The sequence below is a fragment of the Penicillium digitatum genome, chromosome 3, assembly GCF_016767815.1.
Source record: "Penicillium digitatum chromosome 3, complete sequence".
Taxonomy (NCBI): domain Eukaryota; kingdom Fungi; phylum Ascomycota; class Eurotiomycetes; order Eurotiales; family Aspergillaceae; genus Penicillium; species Penicillium digitatum.
This window is the reverse complement of record NC_089386.1, coordinates 1,076,890-1,095,492: the sequence shown is the minus strand read 5'-3', so window position 1 is coordinate 1,095,492 and position 18,603 is coordinate 1,076,890. Positions and strand designations below refer to the sequence as shown.

At 50.5% G+C, this 18,603-nt stretch overlaps 7 protein-coding genes across 7 annotated transcripts; 3 read left to right on the top strand and 4 right to left on the bottom strand.

Annotated features, from left to right (window-relative positions):
- Nucleotides 1-202: 202 nt before the first annotated feature.
- Pdw03_7934 (BET3 family protein) lies at nucleotides 203-1,074 on the top strand (the record flags this gene model as incomplete). Its single annotated transcript, XM_014677595.1, has 2 exons — nucleotides 203-471; nucleotides 582-1,074. The coding sequence occupies 2 exons, from the start codon at nucleotides 203-205 to the stop codon at nucleotides 1,072-1,074; spliced, it is 762 nt and encodes a 253-aa protein (XP_014533081.1).
- Nucleotides 1,075-1,549: 475 nt separating this feature from the next.
- Pdw03_7933 (Microfibrillar-associated protein MfaP1, putative) lies at nucleotides 1,550-3,010 on the bottom strand (the record flags this gene model as incomplete). Its single annotated transcript, XM_014677594.1, has 1 exon — nucleotides 1,550-3,010. One exon carries the CDS (start codon nucleotides 3,008-3,010, stop codon nucleotides 1,550-1,552), a length of 1,461 nt encoding a protein of 486 aa, XP_014533080.1.
- A 530-nt stretch (nucleotides 3,011-3,540) lies between these two features.
- On the top strand, nucleotides 3,541-4,062 carry Pdw03_7932 (Nucleic acid-binding, OB-fold; the record flags this gene model as incomplete). Its single annotated transcript, XM_014677593.1, has 3 exons — nucleotides 3,541-3,777; nucleotides 3,878-3,932; nucleotides 3,998-4,062. The coding sequence occupies 3 exons, from the start codon at nucleotides 3,541-3,543 to the stop codon at nucleotides 4,060-4,062; spliced, it is 357 nt and encodes a 118-aa protein (XP_014533079.1).
- A 1,170-nt stretch (nucleotides 4,063-5,232) lies between these two features.
- Pdw03_7931 (GATA transcription factor (Ams2), putative) lies at nucleotides 5,233-8,915 on the bottom strand (the record flags this gene model as incomplete). The annotated part of the gene is made up of 4 exons (XM_014677592.1): nucleotides 5,233-8,276; nucleotides 8,332-8,597; nucleotides 8,657-8,810; nucleotides 8,876-8,915. The coding sequence occupies 4 exons, from the start codon at nucleotides 8,913-8,915 to the stop codon at nucleotides 5,233-5,235; spliced, it is 3,504 nt and encodes a 1,167-aa protein (XP_014533078.1).
- A 1,374-nt stretch (nucleotides 8,916-10,289) lies between these two features.
- Pdw03_7930 (Small nuclear ribonucleoprotein SmD2, putative) lies at nucleotides 10,290-11,030 on the top strand (the record flags this gene model as incomplete). Its single annotated transcript, XM_014677591.1, has 4 exons — nucleotides 10,290-10,318; nucleotides 10,382-10,414; nucleotides 10,656-10,904; nucleotides 10,988-11,030. The coding sequence occupies 4 exons, from the start codon at nucleotides 10,290-10,292 to the stop codon at nucleotides 11,028-11,030; spliced, it is 354 nt and encodes a 117-aa protein (XP_014533077.1).
- A 1,262-nt stretch (nucleotides 11,031-12,292) lies between these two features.
- On the bottom strand, nucleotides 12,293-12,681 carry Pdw03_7929 (uncharacterized protein; the record flags this gene model as incomplete). Its single annotated transcript, XM_066101809.1, has 3 exons — nucleotides 12,293-12,398; nucleotides 12,467-12,537; nucleotides 12,610-12,681. 3 exons carry the CDS (start codon nucleotides 12,679-12,681, stop codon nucleotides 12,293-12,295), a joined length of 249 nt encoding a protein of 82 aa, XP_065956892.1.
- Nucleotides 12,682-15,852: 3,171 nt separating this feature from the next.
- On the bottom strand, nucleotides 15,853-17,825 carry Pdw03_7928 (Dihydroxyacetone kinase (DakA), putative; the record flags this gene model as incomplete). Its single annotated transcript, XM_066101808.1, has 4 exons — nucleotides 15,853-16,481; nucleotides 16,551-17,179; nucleotides 17,257-17,767; nucleotides 17,819-17,825. The coding sequence occupies 4 exons, from the start codon at nucleotides 17,823-17,825 to the stop codon at nucleotides 15,853-15,855; spliced, it is 1,776 nt and encodes a 591-aa protein (XP_065956891.1).
- Between the last annotated feature and the right edge of the window lie 778 nt (nucleotides 17,826-18,603).

Sequence of the window (18,603 nt, the reverse complement as noted above, 5' to 3'; positions counted from 1 at the left end):
TAAAATAGCATAGCCAAGCCGGTAGTTTCTCTTGGCACAAACGTGAAATCTCGCAGGATTGCACCCGAGGTGCTTGTACTCTGCCGTATCGCATCCACATGTTAACCCCATACTCCAAATTCTCCCATTAGATACTTCAACAGATCCTCAAGTTCGCAAGTCAAGGGTTCTCGAATCTGATTCAACTTGCTACGCCATTACCATGGCGGTACCACCTCGATATGCCACGATGCAATCCATCAGTAATGGCGGCTCAGCACCAGGGAGCGACAGGCCACAGACACAACAATCCCAGCTATCACAACTGTCCCCTGGGCTACGTGTACCTTCCAATCGCAAGACCATCTACGACCGACACCTGAATCGGACTCGTAATGCAGAACTCAGCCGGGCAAGCTTCGCCTTTCTATTCGGGGAGATGGTCACATATGCTCAAAGACGAGTAACAGGTATTCAAGATCTGGAGAAACGGTAAGAGAAGCCCCCTAATTTATTCCTGGACACCTCTCTTCAGCCCTCTCGGAAAGCAATTCTCGCTATATACCTTCCCAGTAACTCATAGCTAACGACCCATCCCCTAGATTAAACGAACAAGGCTACCCTCTCGGCCTCCGCCTCCTCGATCTCCTCTTCTACCGCTCAACCTCAGCTTCCTCCTCCTCCGCCCTCTCAAGCTCCTCCTCCACCACCTCCTCACCCCCAAACCGACCCCTCCGCATCATTACCCTGCTGCACCTGATCCATGGCCCCCTCTGGCGCCTCCTCTTTGGCCGTGCCGCAGATGCCCTCGAGCACTCCGTTTCCCCGGATACTCCAAATGAATACATGATCACCGATAATGACCCGATGGTCAACACGTACATCAGTGCGCCCCGCGATATGAGCATGCTCAACTGCGCTGCCTACGTTGCCGGCATCATTGAGGGTGTCTGTGATGGATGTGGATTTGAGACGAAGGTCTCGGCGCATAACCAGCCCACGGAACTCTGGCCTAGTCGGACAGTTTTCTTGGTTCGCTTTGGAGATCCGGTTATGGAGAGGGAGAAGGTGCTTGAGAGGGCGGGTGTTAAATAATGAATGAGCTTAGGTTCGGGTCACCGGGGTGCTAGACAGGCTGCAGGCTCATCGATGTGCGCTTGTTGGCATAATAGATCTATGGCGTTTGAGATGCGATAGGGTGGTTATGATTTTCTTAGTTTGCGGTTTTCCGGTACCGAGATTCCCTTCACGATGTCATGCAAGTACGAGTCTGGGCGGTTGATCTGAAGAACTTGTTAGCAGTTCTTGCAATCTGCTGTGGATCATGTACGAAAGTCCTTGATGGTCAGCCAGCAGATATCATACAAAAAAAAACTCCTCCAGGAGAGGATATGCTATTCATTGCGTGTATGTTCATACACAGAAGAGTAGCAGCATTGGCATATTGGCTGCTTACCATTCAGATACCATAGAAGCAGATCCCCCCATGCATGCACCTTGTGGTAGACTGGCGCCATAATTCCAACATTCAAGTAGGATATCAACATTGCCCACTTCGCCGTTGCACAGATCAGGAACTGTCCACCCGCCGACGTTTCTCGCGGTCATCATAAGGCGACAGACTTCGCTTTCGCCTCTCCCTGGATCGACTCCGCTCAAACCGACCGGAGTCTCTATCATCACGCTTGTCCCGCCGAGGCGAACGCGACTTGGATCTGCGCCGAGGCCGAACAACACTAGCATTCGCCCCCGTCGGTCCACGGTCCCCATCATCACCACCACCCCACCGATCAGGCATAAACCTCTCATCCGTAACACCCCCAGGCGGCCCATCCCTCCTCCTCCTATTCTCCAGCCCATCCCCAAACCTCCCCGTATCCTCCGACTTGAGATCCCTGTAACGCGTGCGGCCCTTCTTTCCAAGCTTTGTCATGTCGCGCACCTGCATGTACTGCGGCAACGTATCGCGATTGACATCATCCTCGAAGCGCGCACCCATAAGCTCGCGACGATCCAAGCCCTGCGCCTCAAGATCCCCACGGAAGAAAGCACCCTTGTGGAAATACCGCTGCATAAAGCCCGTCTGTCCGCGCGTCGCATCGCGGTCCTCCTTCTGCTGCGTGATGAACTCGCTATCTTCGCGCTCTCGCTCCTCGGCTGTAAGGTTCCGGCGACGTTCAATCTCTTCGCGCTCTTTCTCGCTTGCTTCGATTGCTTCCCGGGATCGTTGAACCCGCTTCAGTTCTCGCAGTGTCCATGCTGCCCGCTCGGCTTCCGGGTCCAGGCCGTCTGTGTCGTCGATAGCTTCTTCGTCCTCGGCCTCGACGAGCTCGTCGTAGTCCCAGGCGCGATTCGCGGTTGAGCGTGCTATCGCTTCTTTCTCCAGTTGGTCGCGGATTAGTTGGTCTGCTTTTTCCTGGCGTTGCGCGGCACGCTGGGCTTCGGCTTCGGCCGCTCGTTCGGCGTCTGCTTGTGCTTGTGTCTTCCCAGCCAATGAGGCTGCTGTGTTGCGGTTATCCTTTTTGATGAATGTTGGTCGGATGAGCATGCGGCGGGGTGCCTCGTCTTCGGAACTGCTCTCTTCTTCGGAGCTTTCTTCCTCTTCCGATTCCTCTTCTTCGTTTTCTTCGTCGCTCTTCGCGGCAGTTATAGACACAGGAGGTTTTAATTCGTCGGTCGTAGGATGCGGTACTGCTTTTGGCGCGGGTGCGGGTGTGCGCTTGTCATCTTCTTCTTCAGTGACGAACCCCTCCTCGTCATCATCCTCTTCAGCCTTTTGAGAAGCAGCAGCAGCAGCAGCAGCAGCAGCCGGGAATGAGCTTGCTTTGGGCGCTTTTGCTCGGCGCAGTGCCTCGGCTCGTCTGCGCCGCTCTTGTTCTCGACGCGCCTCCCGTTCCTCTTCGGGGTTCTCCTCCTCATCCTCTTCCTCAGACGAGGGCTCCTCTGCGATAGGCTTTCCAGGGCGATAGCGAGCAGGCTTGACGGGGTTCTTGGTCATTCCCCGGTGGGAGGAGGGGAGCGGAGGAGGCATTGTGGTCGGATATGATGAGTGTAGAAGGAGTTTAGGTGTCGATTATGTGGAGATATGTGGAAATCAGTCACCTATCTTACAATTCAAAACTAGATGGTTGCGCCAGGTCTGCTCAGCAGAAGTGTGTGGCGTGGACTCGTTGACTTGACGTATCGGGCTGAAGCTTTTGCTGGAGATTGGTATCTGATCACGTGATGATATCAAAAGGCCAGGACGGCAGAAGTGGTAATTGACTGCATCAACTTGAGAGGTTGAATTGTTGTACGGTGCTGATTTTTCTCTCGGCGTAACCCAGAACAGATCCCCTGACTAAAGCTGTAATTACATAGCATTGCCAGATACCCAGCTTCGAGCTCCCCTTGGCTAATTCATGGCATTTAATCACCACGTGACTACGCGTTTCCGCGCCTCGCGTCGATCAGCTTTCCTCATTTCCCGCCGTTTTCCAGCATCGAACGAAAACCCATCACGCTCAACACCTTCAAATCCCGAAGACTCGGATCCTAGTCGAAAAACAGCCAGCATCCAAAATGTCACTCCAAACCCCCCGCATCCTTCCCTCCCACCTCCACGCCTTCCACCCCTCCAGCTCTAGTTCGAACACCGTCCGCGTACTCGGCACCGTCACTGCGCTCCATGGGAACACCGGCACACTCACCTGCGGCAACAATGGTGAAATAACGCTGATTCTCAAGTCCGATGCTCGCTTGCAAGTCGGAAAGCTGGTTGAGGTTGTGGGAAAGGTGGCTGATCTAGAAGGTGGACAGGTATGTTCAACATTGGTTTCCGGGTGATATAGCCCTGATATCGAAAATTTGGGACTGTGTCACTATTTAAAGTGGATGGCTGATATTCTGGGAATCTTAGGGATACGGAATCCGTGTACTGGGCTCGACGGAGTGGGGTGACCCAGCTGATTGTGGTATGTGTTGAATGCTTTCCTGGGGTAAATTAGCCTAGAGGCTGACTGGTGTGTTGTGATTCTAGATTATAAGATCTATGAGAATGTTGTCAATGCAACGCATAAGTTCAAGACCATCTTTTACGACTGATAGGTCATGAGATGAGGGATTTGAATCTCTGGCTGATATTCTGAGGGGGTGGGTGTCCCGGGTCTGATATGAGCGTGGAACCAAAGGACAGGCCAGCCTAGTTGTTGTGACATTATCAGCAGCCTCCATTTGACCACGGGTTCTGTTTGAATGGGCCTTGGGTGGCCATCCTGTCACTGTGATTCTCCCTTTGTGATTCCCCGGTTTTTGCGTTTTCCATATGAGGTAATGATTTAAAGCATCTCCTAAAGAAGAGTATACATTGAGCTGAACTGGTTGAGTACTTAGGGTAGATATAGCTAAAAGCCTTTCTAAATGACTAGCTGTATAATAAAGGTATAGGTATATTTGGGTGACTGGTGTTTGAGGAGAGGATGTTATTAAACACCCCTCATGTATTCCGTGGGACTAGCCAAGTGACTATGGAACCCCCAAAGCTCAGTCACTCGGTAAAAGAACTCACACGAGAAAGCCCAGTTTGATTTGGGTGCGGAGCTGCATGGGCCTCAACAACTTGGTAATGTTGATGTCTTCATGCATAGGGCACCCATGTGCTACGGGACACTCCCCCAACGCTGTCTCGTGGGGGCTACGGAGAGATGGTGGATGAGAGGGCCGGGGAGGGGGGAGGGAAGGGAAGAGGAGAAGAGGAGAGGTGGGAGTCCTTTTATATTGTCACATCCCACGTACTTTCCTAATGTTGACGGCCCTAGGCTCTTGCCTTTTGTCGTCTCCCAGGGTTGCTGGTTGTGGTAGGTGTTTACAGCTACAAATCATTTTGATACTCATAAACACAGTCTACGGCAGGGCAGGATTTGGTTGTGGTTATTTTTTCCTTTGATTTTGTAGTTCGTGCTATCATTAAAGCTGCGGAAGAACGGTAACGAAGACCATTCACTTCGGGGGGAATGTGTCCACCAATAGGTACAGCAAATTCAGCATCGGAGTCCTATCAAGGTACTCCAGGTCATCAGTTTGAACAAATAAGGAAAGGCCGTAAATCTCAAGGTGTAAGCCACGATCCGTTGGCTGTATGCAATCCCATCAACCGAACGCCATCGCTTAAAAAACAGGAAAATTAAGATTAGAAACAAAAACCAAAGATGGTTGGGCTGCTATGTCGGAAAGACATGCATGGAGTCTCTCCCAGTCTTAGACAAGGGAGGTGGCCTATTGGCCTTCGGTTTCTTCACCAGCGTGCTGGTTCTTGGGTACATCGGTGGCGAGAGCATCCGAGCTGAAGAACCCAGAGTCGGGAATGACAACGTCATTGAAGTTGAAGGGAAGGAGGTCGGGGGTGAAGTTGTCTTTCTCGTTGGGATTTTCCGAGAATAGAGCGTTAAGAAGCTCATTGGCAGGAGTTTCGCAAGATCCAGCAGGGGAGACGTAGTCCGCTGGAAGCCACTCGGCCCAGCTTTCACCGGCAAACTTGCTGTTCTCAATTTCGAAGAAAGCGTCAGCCTTGTCGGCGTCATCGAAGATGTCGAGCATCATGCCATCAAGGGTCTCGAATGATTGCTGTATGTTTTCGTTGGCAGGATGTGGTGCCAAAGACTGTGGCTTGGCCGGGGACTTCTGCTGCCGTGGTGATGACCGAGGGCTTCCGTGAATTGATTGAATACGCTGTAGGCGCTCAGCGGACAGTCGAGCTGGAGACATAACCAAGCCTAAATCCTTGCGTTTGTTGAGACTTTGGGAGTTTATGGGAAAAGACAAACGCTTGTCCATCGCGTTGATCCGCGGGTTCCGTCGACGAGGAGTAGGGCTTGCTGAATCAAACCCAATGGAGGGACTTTCGAACAGGTCATTGAGGTCATCACCCGGGGTAGGTACAAGGTTCTCCTTCTGCTGACCCATTCTTTCATCCCTTGTCGAGGCAATGCGCGGACTGCGACGTGGAGAGCAACTGTTGACCATAGAAGAATCAAGCTCCTTTAAAGGCCCGTCAACGTGGGTATTCTGAAAAAGGGACCTCCTTAAAGGCTTGGGCGTGAGACTGTTTGGGTCTGGCATTGGAGCGGAGCGGGCTTGTGCACGGCTCCCTGGGCTTGACTTAGTGGCGCGCGCCAGCACCTCTCGGGCGTCCTCCTTGGACCAACGACGTCCTGGGGTATCGAACGTCCCTTCCAGCTCAGCACTGGTGGCTCGCGGAGACTCGTTGGGAGAATAGTCCCCTTCACCATCCTGATCATCGTCATCGTCATTGTCCATCTGGGGAGTATCCCCATCATGATGGACGGAAGACGCTTCAGTGGGCGCTGGAGAAGATGCCGAGGGTTTCTTTGGTGCGGCCTTGCTCCGGGTTCTGGCAGCAGGGCAGGAATTGGCCTGGCCCTCTCTGTTTCTCGAAAGACGCTTTTTGCTGTTCTTTTTGTTGGCCGGCTTCGCTGCTCCTGGCTTGGTCCATTTGTCTTCCGGGCGCATTTGTTTGAATTTGTGGAGCCACAAACCACAAGGATTGCAGAAGGTCATCTGATCCCAATCGTTGTCGTCCTGCTCGAGAGCCTTTTTATAGATCTTGAAACGCTGCACTTCGCCCTTGTCGTTTCGGTCCACGGCCTCCCAATAGAGCATGGGGGAAGACTTCATCATCTCTTCTGCAAGGCTCTCGCTACCTTTAACCGTCTTCACCCACGCTCGCCGCCAGCTGGCGGTCTCGATGGAGCCACAATTCTCACAGTAAGGCGGGATTAGCCCGTTGAGAATAGCATTGTCCAAGCGTGCCTTAATGTTCTTTGGCACCGCCTTGGACCCCTGCTTCGGCAATGACTTTGACTTCAAAGGTTGTTTCGACTGCTTGGAACTGGAAGTAGCTGTTTCGCACGGCATGAACGTGACATCCACAGGCACAGAAGAGCGAGGGGGAATAATTGGATCGCTAGCAGGGATTGCGCGGAAAATTTGGGGAACGTCATTGTGGAAGATTTGTGGCGCTGGCGCGAGGGGCTTTGGTGCCAAACGTTGTGCGCCAGAGCTCGAAGAAGGCCTTGATGTGGGCGGGCGGGATGTAGGACGAGATTGAGCAGGACGAGAAGGGGGAGCACGAGAGATCGGACGCGGCGCCTGCTTTGAAACCTGCTCCATTGAATTATCATCTACCGAGAGAGGATCATTGTTGGTTCCCCGGGCAGCACTGACAATGCTGCCTGGAGAGTTTGCCTGCACAGTAGCACGAACAGAGCACTTCTCTCTGGTTATCCCACGAGAGACTTCCATTCTGGGGTCATCTAAAGGAATGGTGGTTTCATCGTCCATTATTTCATCCGGTCCTGCACTCATAAAGCCGGGGTCATGGTCCAGAGACATGGTAGGCAAAACAGGGCTTGATCTGTTTGGCAAACGGCCATCGAAAACTGGAGGTGATGATGGCATGTTGAAAGACGGCTCAAAGAGACCTTGGTAGCGAGTATCCTCAGGAGAGGGACCACCAGCATCTGTGGCAGGGACGTCATCGCTCATACAGTACGGAGAACTGTACGAAGCAGGACATGAAGCAATGCTCATGCTTGACGACTCCCGTAACAAGCTGGCCGTGGGTCGGCTTCGACGTGGGAAGTCAGACGGTCGAGATATGGGGGTAGGTGGACGGACGGGCTCCTCGAGAGAATGCTCGACCGCCAAAGCAGGGTTCACTGGGGTTGGGCGGTGGATTCGTACAGAGGCCGCCGTACTGGCTGCAACGCGAAGCGAGGTTGGTTGTCTTTCGATATTCATGCCTGATTTTCCCGGCCAGTTTGCTTGATACACCTTGGCCCTCTTCCGGGCTGGGACCTCCGTTGATTCTTCATCACCACTACCGTATCCCGATTGAATGGACCCTCTTCGAAGGTTGTTATGTGAGACGTGTGAAAGCTGAGTCTGGTTGTCGCAGTCCCGCATAGAAGCACTTGAAGACGGGCGAATCATATCACTATGGGGGATGCTCTGCTTAGTGTAAGATTGATGATGAGCTGGTGTACGACATCTTCCAGGTGTTGACACTCGACTGCCAGCGTAGGAATGTGAAGGCGATACTGAGCGGACCGATCCATTGTTGTGAAATGTAGGAAACTCTCGTGGAGTTGAGCCTTCGCTCAAGAGCTGGTGGAATCTCTCAATCCCAGATTGATGAATCGGAGACCCGACGTTGTCATTGTGGCTCTGACTTCTCGAGGATTCCAGGAGAGCGGGGTTTTGGCGAACAAAGTTTGTCCAGGATTGGGTGTCGAATTCGCCTGAATTGCCATTGGGTCAACTTCTGATGCTTCTGCATGCTGGCGACGTACTCACTATGGGTGACGGTTGGAACAGGCACCAGCCGCAGTTTGACCTCCAACGTCTCTTGGGCCCCTTTTGAGAAGAGACCACTGAGAGGGCTCTTGCAAACTCGCCCAGTAATCATGGTCTTCGACTGGTTGTTGGGTGTCTCGGGTGTCGATGAGAAGCTAGCTAGCATCCCAGAAAGCATGCCTTGCCCGACCAGAGGGGTTTCGAATTCGGAGTAGTCGTAGGCATACACAGTAAAATCCTTCCCTAATTGACCCACAAGCTCTGGACTGAATAAGAAACCGTGTAAGCATATCATTTTCGCCACGCGGGAATACGGATATCAAACCTAGCAGAGACGATTGCCTGGATGCATGTTTTCAACTCGATCACTCCAACCGGAGTATTCTCGTCTAGAAAAGCCGTTTGGATGTCGAGCACGTGTGGCCACCGAGCAAGGCAATTGATCTTATTTTCGTTGTCGAATGTATAGAGAACTTTAACTGTAGGATAACCATGTTTAGTTGCCATTCAATTAGCCTGATCAGAACGGCAGTTGAAAACATACGCCTCATAGGGCGGACATCGATACCGTCCTGAGATTCCATCTCATCGATTTTCGTTTGCCCACCATGCAAGAGAGTGGATCAAACTATGGGGTTGAAATGAAGAATTAAGCACGAAGGGTATTCAAGTGTGGCAGAAGGTATGAAAGTCGAGGTCCGAAAAATGTTGACAGGTAGAAAGAGGGGGAAGGGGGGGGGCGGGCGGAGCAGAGCGAAATTGTTGATTAAACAACGCCCTTCCACTCAAGACCGGGAATGAACCAGGAGGAATTAGCACCCGAGCCGATCAGCAATGCATCTCTGGTCTACAGGGAGAATGGACAGGTTATGTAGGAGTAGGTAGTGGAGGGGTCTGTTTTTCTGCAAGCCTAAAATGTTAACAATTGCATGTCCTCGAAGAGGGCAAAAATCGGTATCAGAAAACGGAAAAATTAATCTTACCGAATTATCAGACAAGACTGTTAATTGTCTCCCCACTAGCTCTGCATGAGCAGACAAAAGTGGAAGTGAGAAACGCGAGAAGGGATAAGATTAAGAAGCCTTACATACGCGGGTCAAAGCTATCTCGAAAGATCTCCAAACAAGCGTGACGCGACGTGACTGCAACCAATCGCGACATCTCCACTTGTCTTATCAAAGCACGTGACCTACTTTACAGGGCTTGGCCCCTTGATTAGCAAATCTCTGACTCAGCTCCAATTGGCTTTTTTTCCTGGCTGCTCATTGGTTCTTGACTTCTTTCCTAAGAATTCCCCACTATACAAAGAGTACAACACAGAAGGTACTTTAAAAAAGGATGTTTGCAAGCCATAGCTCGATCACCTCATTTGATCATGTTGTATATAGGAATGGGCGTTGATATTAGGAATCCAGGCTGTCTCAACTTGAGAAGTCGCTTTTTCTGACCCAAGTTTATCATCATCTAAAGGTAGACAATAAAGGTGCATGCATAGTGTAGTTCCCCTTAATCTATTCCGGACCACATGTTGGATTTCAACTTGAAGTTTGTATTTTTATAACATACATGGAGTAGGATGCATTGGGCCAGTGGTATGTTGTATGTCATGTATGTTGTATTTTGGAAAAAAAATGACCGTGGTTTGAGACCTACCCCGTGTAGGGTTGGGGTACGCTAAAATCAAATTACCTTTTTATACGGAGTACGTGTGTCCTATTGAAAAGGTGCCTGAAATCATAAATTTGCATTCAACCCGTGCAGTACCAACTCCATGCGTTTAGCCGTGTAGTCACCACCTCAGGAAATGGTTGGGAGTTGATGCCGTAATCCCAAGGTGTCAATATTCTCCTCGGGTGTTTGCAAGGATTTCCACGTGACTTCAGCTCTCCGCCAACTTCAACTGTCACACTGCTGCATCAACGGCATCTCTTGACCTCAACAACCTTCTGATACTCACCATGTCGACCGCTCCTGAACCCCAGGTCCTGTATGTAACCCTATCAATGACTTCTAGCTTCGTCCAGGACCAATCATCTAACAATACGAACAGAGACCTTCTCAACAAGCCGAAGAGCGATCTCACGTATGTGCACCCGTTATATTGGATTTGACCCCCTCCCTTCCCATGCGATCCTCCTCTTTCTGAGGTATCAGTTACCCCGCGACCTCGGCGGGTTCTGCCTGATTCTCGGGCTGGCGAGATCTACCTACGACACCCGCATCTCGGAAATTTTGCGACCAGCATCTTCACAATCTTATGCGAGCTGCCCAAAGTACATACAGCAGAAGAATTATAACTAACCTCCCATCCTACATCACAATAGAGAATACGAAATTGCTCTTGTCGAGGAGCACGAGCTCACTGCGGGCCCCCTGTCTCTCCTGCAGACCGCCACCCGCACACACACCCAGGTCCTGATTTCCTGCCGAAACAACCGCAAGCTGTTGGCCCGCGTCAAGGCTTTTGACCGACACTGCAACATGGTTCTCGAGAATGTCAAGGAGATGTGGACCGAGAAGCCCAAGGGTGCCAAGGGCAAGGGCGTGAACAAGGATCGTTTCATCAGCAAGATGTACGTGCACCAGACCGCGGACGGATCTTCGTCCTTCTTTCCTTATCTCCGAAACAGTCTCTAATCTCATGGCTTATCCTTAGGTTCCTTCGCGGCGACTCTGTCATCCTCGTCCTGCTCAGCTGAGCAACTCATCACACCTTTCTCTCGCACACTTCGATCCTCACGTTGACATGATCTTGAAATCTTCAATGTACGGGATGGCCGATATCCTGCTATTTGCACAGCATCTCGAACCTATGAATAATTCCCATGGGCGAGTTATCATGTAATCGATCTCGATACCCTTTTTTCTTTCCTTTTCCCCTCACATCCCGCTTTTCCTCCCTTGCTTCTGGTCCCCGCCAGAACACATTTGACCGATGCTACACCTGTCTTGGATTGACATGGTTGCTCGCTCTAAAAGTAACCGTTGCATTCGCAAGGCTTTTGTGGTTGATGTTGTCTTGTTTTTGATCTTCCAAAACGGGGAGGGACGAAAAAAACCCCTGTTGGCGTTCAGATCTTTGCGCGGGCTGCTTGACCCGTTGTTTTTTTTTGTAGAGGGAATCCTCGGGTGGCGTCAACCTGGGGCAAAGCTGGTTAGCAAATAAAAGTTACAGAAAGATTTCATCAGACTTCAGTAGATATTTGTAAGCTAGTGGGCTACCTTCGTAGATCTTGTAATCCGTTTTCACTCTACTAGGAATCTCACACAGGGACCTCTGGTCGGGATGGTGTGCCCGCGCCAACCGCCTGCGATGTGCTGTCCGTCCGGTCGAGAGTGCTTTCATACAAGGTAGTTTGTTTTACGGAAGACCAAGATGCACTCCCTAATTGTTATTGCTTTTGATTTTGAAATTCAAGACCGCACCACCCATTGGTCCAACGGAATTTTGTTATTTGCAGGGCCTTGCCTGCTCGCAAGCGTGGCTACACAAAACATACACTGTTTCATCAGAGACAGAGGGATCAGAAACATGATCCCGAGAGCCAGAGGGTTCATGCACATCAGTCGAATAGACGACTGGTGAGTATTCTACATGCCATTGCCCATGGAACCTTTAGTTCCCCTACAAGCCTCAACTCCTCTCTACCTTGAACGGTAGTACTTAATTCCACGACATCTGGAACATCCTTGTATTGAATGCCGGAGCATCTAAAGTCCGCAAAATGTAAGTTCACTGCCTGGGTCTCCAAGGCCGCTCCAAGTACTTGTCCTATAGCGTGTTAGAAGCGGCCTTGGAGGCCATGTTCATCCCCACCACAGACGATCTCAGGATCTGTGTTGTGTAGACCGGGGCCAATAACAGCTGTAGAGCTGCGACTGAAAGCTTGGGCATTGTACATTTCTTGGACCGAGCTCTTCAAATTGGGCCACGGGCTCAAAGTCCCGACGTACTTCCAGATCATGAAGTGCCGAAGAGGTAGTCTTGTGATCCCATGTCCAAGGGAGGTAGGGGGGCTTGTATGATTTGTTTTGCGCGGACGCGAATGGTGGCCATTTTTTCAACTCTTTGTACCAAACTACGAGTCAGTATGAGCTGTTTACTATCACTATCATGAAAGAGAGCGTTGCCTACTGTAGCAAGGAAGGGAATGTTAGGACGGATTGTGGTTGACTCAAATAAGTCAACGCTTGGGTACTTCGATCCTGGGGACAGTATCAAGAAGGTCAGTTTAGGATCTTTTTCACGCACAGAGTTTGCCTGGGATGCGACTTAACTTTCACTGCTCGCCAAGCAATGCTGGCAGGAACTCGATGTCGAGAAAGGGAGGGAGAAAGGGCAAAGGACATCAGCTTCTAGTCGTTCGGTATAAACGCTCAAGAGCTCTGATGTTCGATGCTCAGTTCGATACCTAGCCCTGTCTTTCCTTCTTCTAGACCGTCACATGGCTTGTCACCATCGACCTGAACTTGGCGGGAACCCTCTTCAATCACCTGTTGACAGAATCCACATGGAAATCAGCTTTTCCTTTTAGAACTGCAGCAAAGATTGGATTCGTTGGAAGTGTCCACTATTGTGAGCTAAAGCAAACACTCATGTCGATTACCAAGCCCACTTGGTATTGTCTTTTTCCCAACCGCCGTGACTGGGTGATATGGCCAACCCCCCGTCGATAAAGGTCAGATCGGTAGATTTACGTTCGGAGTCAATGGGGGCGGGGTCTCGGAAACCTGCAATGTGCCTAAAAGATAGTCGGCCGATTCTGATGAGCACTAACGTAATTCCCAAGCGAGCTGGCCACCCAAGCGAGCTGGCCACCCCAACCAAAACACGTCCATGAATTAGATCTTAGTTAGTTCAACCACCCACCATGCCACCAATTCGTACTCAATCCTCTCGAAACTCAATAGAGCAGGAGGGCAGGATCTTACTAGCTATCCAGGCTTTTAAGAATCAAGAAATCTCTTCAATTCGTGAAGTGGCGCGCCGTTTTAACGTCCCAAGATCCACCCTTTCTACCCGCCTGAATGGTATACAACACCGCGCGATTTCTCGCGCCAACTCTCATAAATTGACCGATACTGAAGAGGAATCTCTTCAAAAATGGATATTCTCTATGGACGCTCGTGGTTCAGCTCCACGACCTTCAATGGTGCAAGAAATGGCGAATGTTCTACTTTCGCATCGCGGAATCAACCCATCATCTGCAGTCGGCAAAAATTGGGTCACTAATTACATTAAACGACATCCCAATCTATCCTCGAGATTCTCCAGACGTTACAATTACGAACGTGCTAAATGTGAAGATCCAAAAATCATTGGTGAATGGTTTACACTTGTTCAAAAAACGATTCTTCAATACGGCATTGACAATGATGACATTTATAACATCGATAAGACTAGTTTTGCAATAGCATTAACCGCAACTGCTAAAGTCATTACGAGATCTGAATACTACGGTAGGCGATCACTTTTACAACCTGGAAATCCCGAATGGGTGACTGCAATTGAATGTACAAATGCTTCAGGTTGGGCACTACCTCCATGCATTATTTTCAAAGGCAAAGTATTCATTGAATCTTGGTTCGACAATCTTCCAAATTATTGGCGCTTTGAAGTCAGTCCTAATGGATGGACCTCTGATGAAATTGGCCTTCGATGGCTTGAAAAACTATTCATTCCATCGACTTATTCACGGACAAATGGTCAATATCGACTTTCTAGTCGAGGTAGTGAATGGGAGCCAAAAACACCAACAAAACACATTCAATTATTGAAACAAGCATCCTCAATCAAAGCATTACTTCGTCAAAGATCCTGAAGCCCGCCAAGTCCACTCAATTCAGCGATAAACCAGGTTTTGAAAGCTTGCCAAATGACGATGCAATCAGCAGCGATTCTTGAGAAAGAAGTTCACGATCTACGATCGGAAAACGAGAAAAAGAAGCAGAAAAAAACTCGATCTCGAAAGCAGATACCTGCTACAGATGGCTTATCAGTTCAGGAAGCTACTGCTTTAATTGTGCAGCCAGAGGAAGTGATTGAACCTCCCCGCCCCCAGGTCCGCGCGCACAGGGAAGCACCTTTTTTACCAAGAACAAGGGCATTACCGAAATGCGGTGCATGTGGAAATCAGGGACATAGAAGAGATGCATGTCCAGATAGACCTAGAATTTAGCTGATTGAATTTGATGGAGTTTTGGTTGAAATAAATGCGTTCAAAATTAATAGGCTGGTTGGGGTGGCCAGCTCGCTTGGGTGGCCAGCTCGCTTGGGAATTACGTTAGTGATATAGACGATTCCATATATATCGTCTCTGTAACCTCGTCGTAGAAAATATTGCCCAGTGCGGGCATCCCTGGTTCCCATCTATAACGTCTCAACTCTCTTCGGTCTGTTAGTTTCCCTCTCAACTGGTAAAAGAGGGTTTGAACATACTTCCAAATATCGCGGAAGTTCGCGCAGACGGCCTCACGTAATGGACCTGATAGAGAATCCCAGACTGTGACCTGATTTAGTGACTTCCCAGGAACTTTATCCCACCCAACATGTGTCATGCATCCATCCGGGACCACGCCATCATTGCCTTGTTCCCCTTCCTTGCAGGCGAGGAGAGTTGGATGTCAGGAAGAGAGTTGGACAAAGAAGGTTGAAGGCATAACTATGATGTGTGTTTTGTTTGCCCAAATTCTCAGCCTCGTCGATCAGGCATATTCCATCTAGATCTCATCAAGAGGCAAGTTATGTCGAACTTCAATATGAGAGATCATGGCGCGACTTGGGTGATTCTCAACCTAGCCCTGCGCCCCTTTCTGGAATAGAGGTGATGTTCTGATTTCCCACCGAACTAAACTGCTCAAATGGCTAGATAGAGCGAAGTGGTTCCAGTTTATACGCGATGGCCAATGCCCGGAGCATGGCTATTGCAGATTAGGAAGCTGTTCCGTTTGGACTCCCGACGTAGAGGTTATGTCGAATCCTAGGTTGCAGTAATATCCTGAGCCTAGATACGTACAGTGTCTCCAGTCGTTACAGTCAATGCTAGTTTTCATAGCGTCTTTCCCCCGCATGCAACCGAGGTATCGCCTAGAAAGTAATGTGTTGTGAGCATCAGACTCGTATGAGTACGTGTGAAGTTTAAACGTTTCTAGGAGCACGCGGTAGAGAGTAGGTGCGATAGTCCATAAAAATCGAGCGAAAAGAAACGAATCCGAGAAAAACACTCCATTCGGGTCTCCTAAGATATTCCTAGATAGTATCAACCCAAAAAGTTGAGGATTGGATATTTCACGCAACGATGTATACGAGACTCGACCAGTTGAAAAGTAGCATAGCCGCAGAATATAGGAACAATGATGGATTTGGCCTCACTATGCAGGTACCTCCCAGTTGGAGGCAAAACAATCCGGATCGACCGCCACATGGACGACGCCAGCCTTTCATTGAAGAGACAATGGTCAAGAGTGCTGGGTGAAGGACTGCATTGGGATGAGGCTGCAATCGCCCCCGAACGCCCAACCCTAAATACCCTCCGCAAGCCCCGTCAAAAACTCCGACAATCCAAAAGCGCCCGGATCAGGAATCTTCCCAATCCACTCCTCCTCCCCACCAACATAAACACTCCTGCCCAGACTCGCCTTCATAGCCTTCGTAGACTCCGTCCCTTTCCGTGCCGCCGCCGCCGCCGCCCTCACATCCCCAGTCTCAAGCAAAGTATCCACAAACGGCCCAAGCGCATCAATAAGCGTGCGATCACCAGGTTTCGCAGGCGTGTATGTTCCCAATGCCGCGAATGAAGACTTCAACGCCTTCGCCCACGTCTCTGTCGTGATTGTCGTCGGGGAGGTTGTGTTCCGGGCAAGTAACCCGTGTGCTAGGGCGTTGAGGAAAATCGCGTAGATCGCACCCGAGGTCCCGTCCATTACATTCTCGACAACAGTTACGATTCGGGCGACTGTGCTGACGACGTCGGTTGTTAAAGGCGGAGAAGCGGTGGTGAGGAGGGATTGAATTGCTTCAGCGCCGCGCTTTAGGCCGATGCCACAGTCGCCGTCGCCGACGATTGTGTCGTAGCGGGTGACTTCGGCTTCGGCTTTGATTACGCGCTTCAGGCCGGAGTTGAGGGCGGTTTGGAGGATGGTTGGGTCGACTAGGGTGATCTTAGATTTTGGTTTTTCATTTGGGGAGAAGAGAAGGGTGGGCGCGATGCAAAACTTACGCCGTAGGTTGCTGTGGATGTCTTCGGCTAGATTAGATGTCTTTAGGTCGACGGGATCCGCATAAATGCTGTTTTCCCAGGTGGTGGTATTAATCGGAGCAGACCAGCCAACTGCCTCAGCGGGGGCATCAAGAAGCTCAAGCATAGTTGTTGTCATGCCCAGACCCGGGTCGACCAGTTTCATCAGCGAAATACTAAATCCGAGGCCGTTCAAACTGGTCAGGAAAGTGCCCTGAATCACGCGGACCAGGTGGACCTGGTAATCGCGCTGGAGCTGGCGGTAGACTTCGTCCGTAATACCGGCCAGTTCGAGCGGGCTGACGCCGCCCAGATTGTTGATCAGCAACACAAACTGGTCTTCCGGCTTGCGGGTCACATAGTAGCGGTCCGGGTCGTTGTGGTCGAGTAGCTGGCGCAGCATTCCTTCAACCAGCTCGACGAGGTCGAAGTTCACACGGTGCGAGCCGGGCTCATTGTGAATTCCCATTCCGACTTCGACCTCACCGTGCGGGATCGTGTCTTCGGGTACACCGCGGCCTGGCACGTGGACGTGTTCCAACGATGATCCTAGAGAGACTAGGTTTGCGTTTGCTAACTGGGCTAGGGCGTAGACGTCGTCCAGAGAACCGCTGTAGGAGGGACATTAGCGTTGTTGTTTTTTTTGGGGGGGTGAAGAAGTACAGTATGTAATGCGATTTCAACTCACCCAGCTTCCGCTAGAGCACCAACCATCTTCAGAATCAATACACCGCCACCAATCCCACGACGACCGACCTTCCCTCCCTTCTCACGACCAACACCGACATCATCATTGATAGCAAAGAATTCCGTCTTGATGCCCGCAACACGGGACTTCTCCGTGGCCATACCGAAGTTCAGGACATCACCGGTATAGTTCATAGGAAGGATCAGCACGCCGTTATCAGTGGGGACGCGATCGATGACCGCTCTACGGATCTGTTCCGCAGATGGCGAGGCAAAGATCGTACCGGCGACCGAGGCATCGCAGAGTCCATGGCCAACGAAGCCTGCAAATGCGGGTTCGTGGCCGGAACCGCCGCCAGTCACGATGGAGACTTTGTTTGCTCTGCGGGGCGCATCTGGACGGCGGAAGATGATCTTGTTCTGTCGGTCCAGGGCAAGAGATGGGTTTGTGAGTGTAAGCGAATTAAGTGCTGTGAGGACCAGGTGATTTGGGTCGGTGAAGAAATGTTTGGCTGGGAAATGGTTAGATTTGTGGGGAAGATCTGGGGATCAGTGGAGCGTACTCTGCATTGTTGATCACAAGTGGACAGTTTTTGTCCAGTGGATATACTGGACTATGGATTCCCAAAAAAGATCACAGGTTTGGAATCTAGAATTTAAGGGATCTTAATGGTTCTGCAAGGTAAAGGGGACCGTTCGTCGTCGCTAACAGGGTACAAAGAGGCTCTGAAGATTCCAAGATTGTCAGTCGACGCCAGCGAGGAGCTCTCGGATTGGACTGGGAGTGCTTGCAGGCGGGGGAAAAAGTGGGTTTAGTCTCTGGGATGATGTTAGTGTCTTTGGATTTTTTTGTTAGAGCCAAGTTGATTGAGACTCACGGACGGAGAGTCGGGGAAGCGTGGAAGTGTGGGAGTCGGGTTTCACTGTAGAGGGCATTTTTTCTCTCTTTAAGGAGCCCGAGCACGTACATCGTGTACATCATACAATCGAGTACGTATCTCGTTTTCCCTTGTTTTTTGCAGCTCACATGAAGGCCTGGATCTGCGCTTCGGCTTACCCTCTAAGGATATCCCGCCAGGCACCGCATTCCAGAAAGACGTCCTCTATCATCCGAATAGGCGCTTTCGCCGCCGAAGAACATTCTTAGAATGCAAAATTCGATGCATCCAGAGCTGTATAATGCACCCCCACTCTCACTCAAGGGGACTGTTGTTTGAATCTCAACTGGGTAGGTATGCCGGCAGTCCTGGTGCACCTACCACCTCTTACTTGTGATGTACCCGTGGCGATATAGATATCAATCTATTCCGAACGAGCGATCCCAGCTTATAGGCTTTCATCTCAGCGT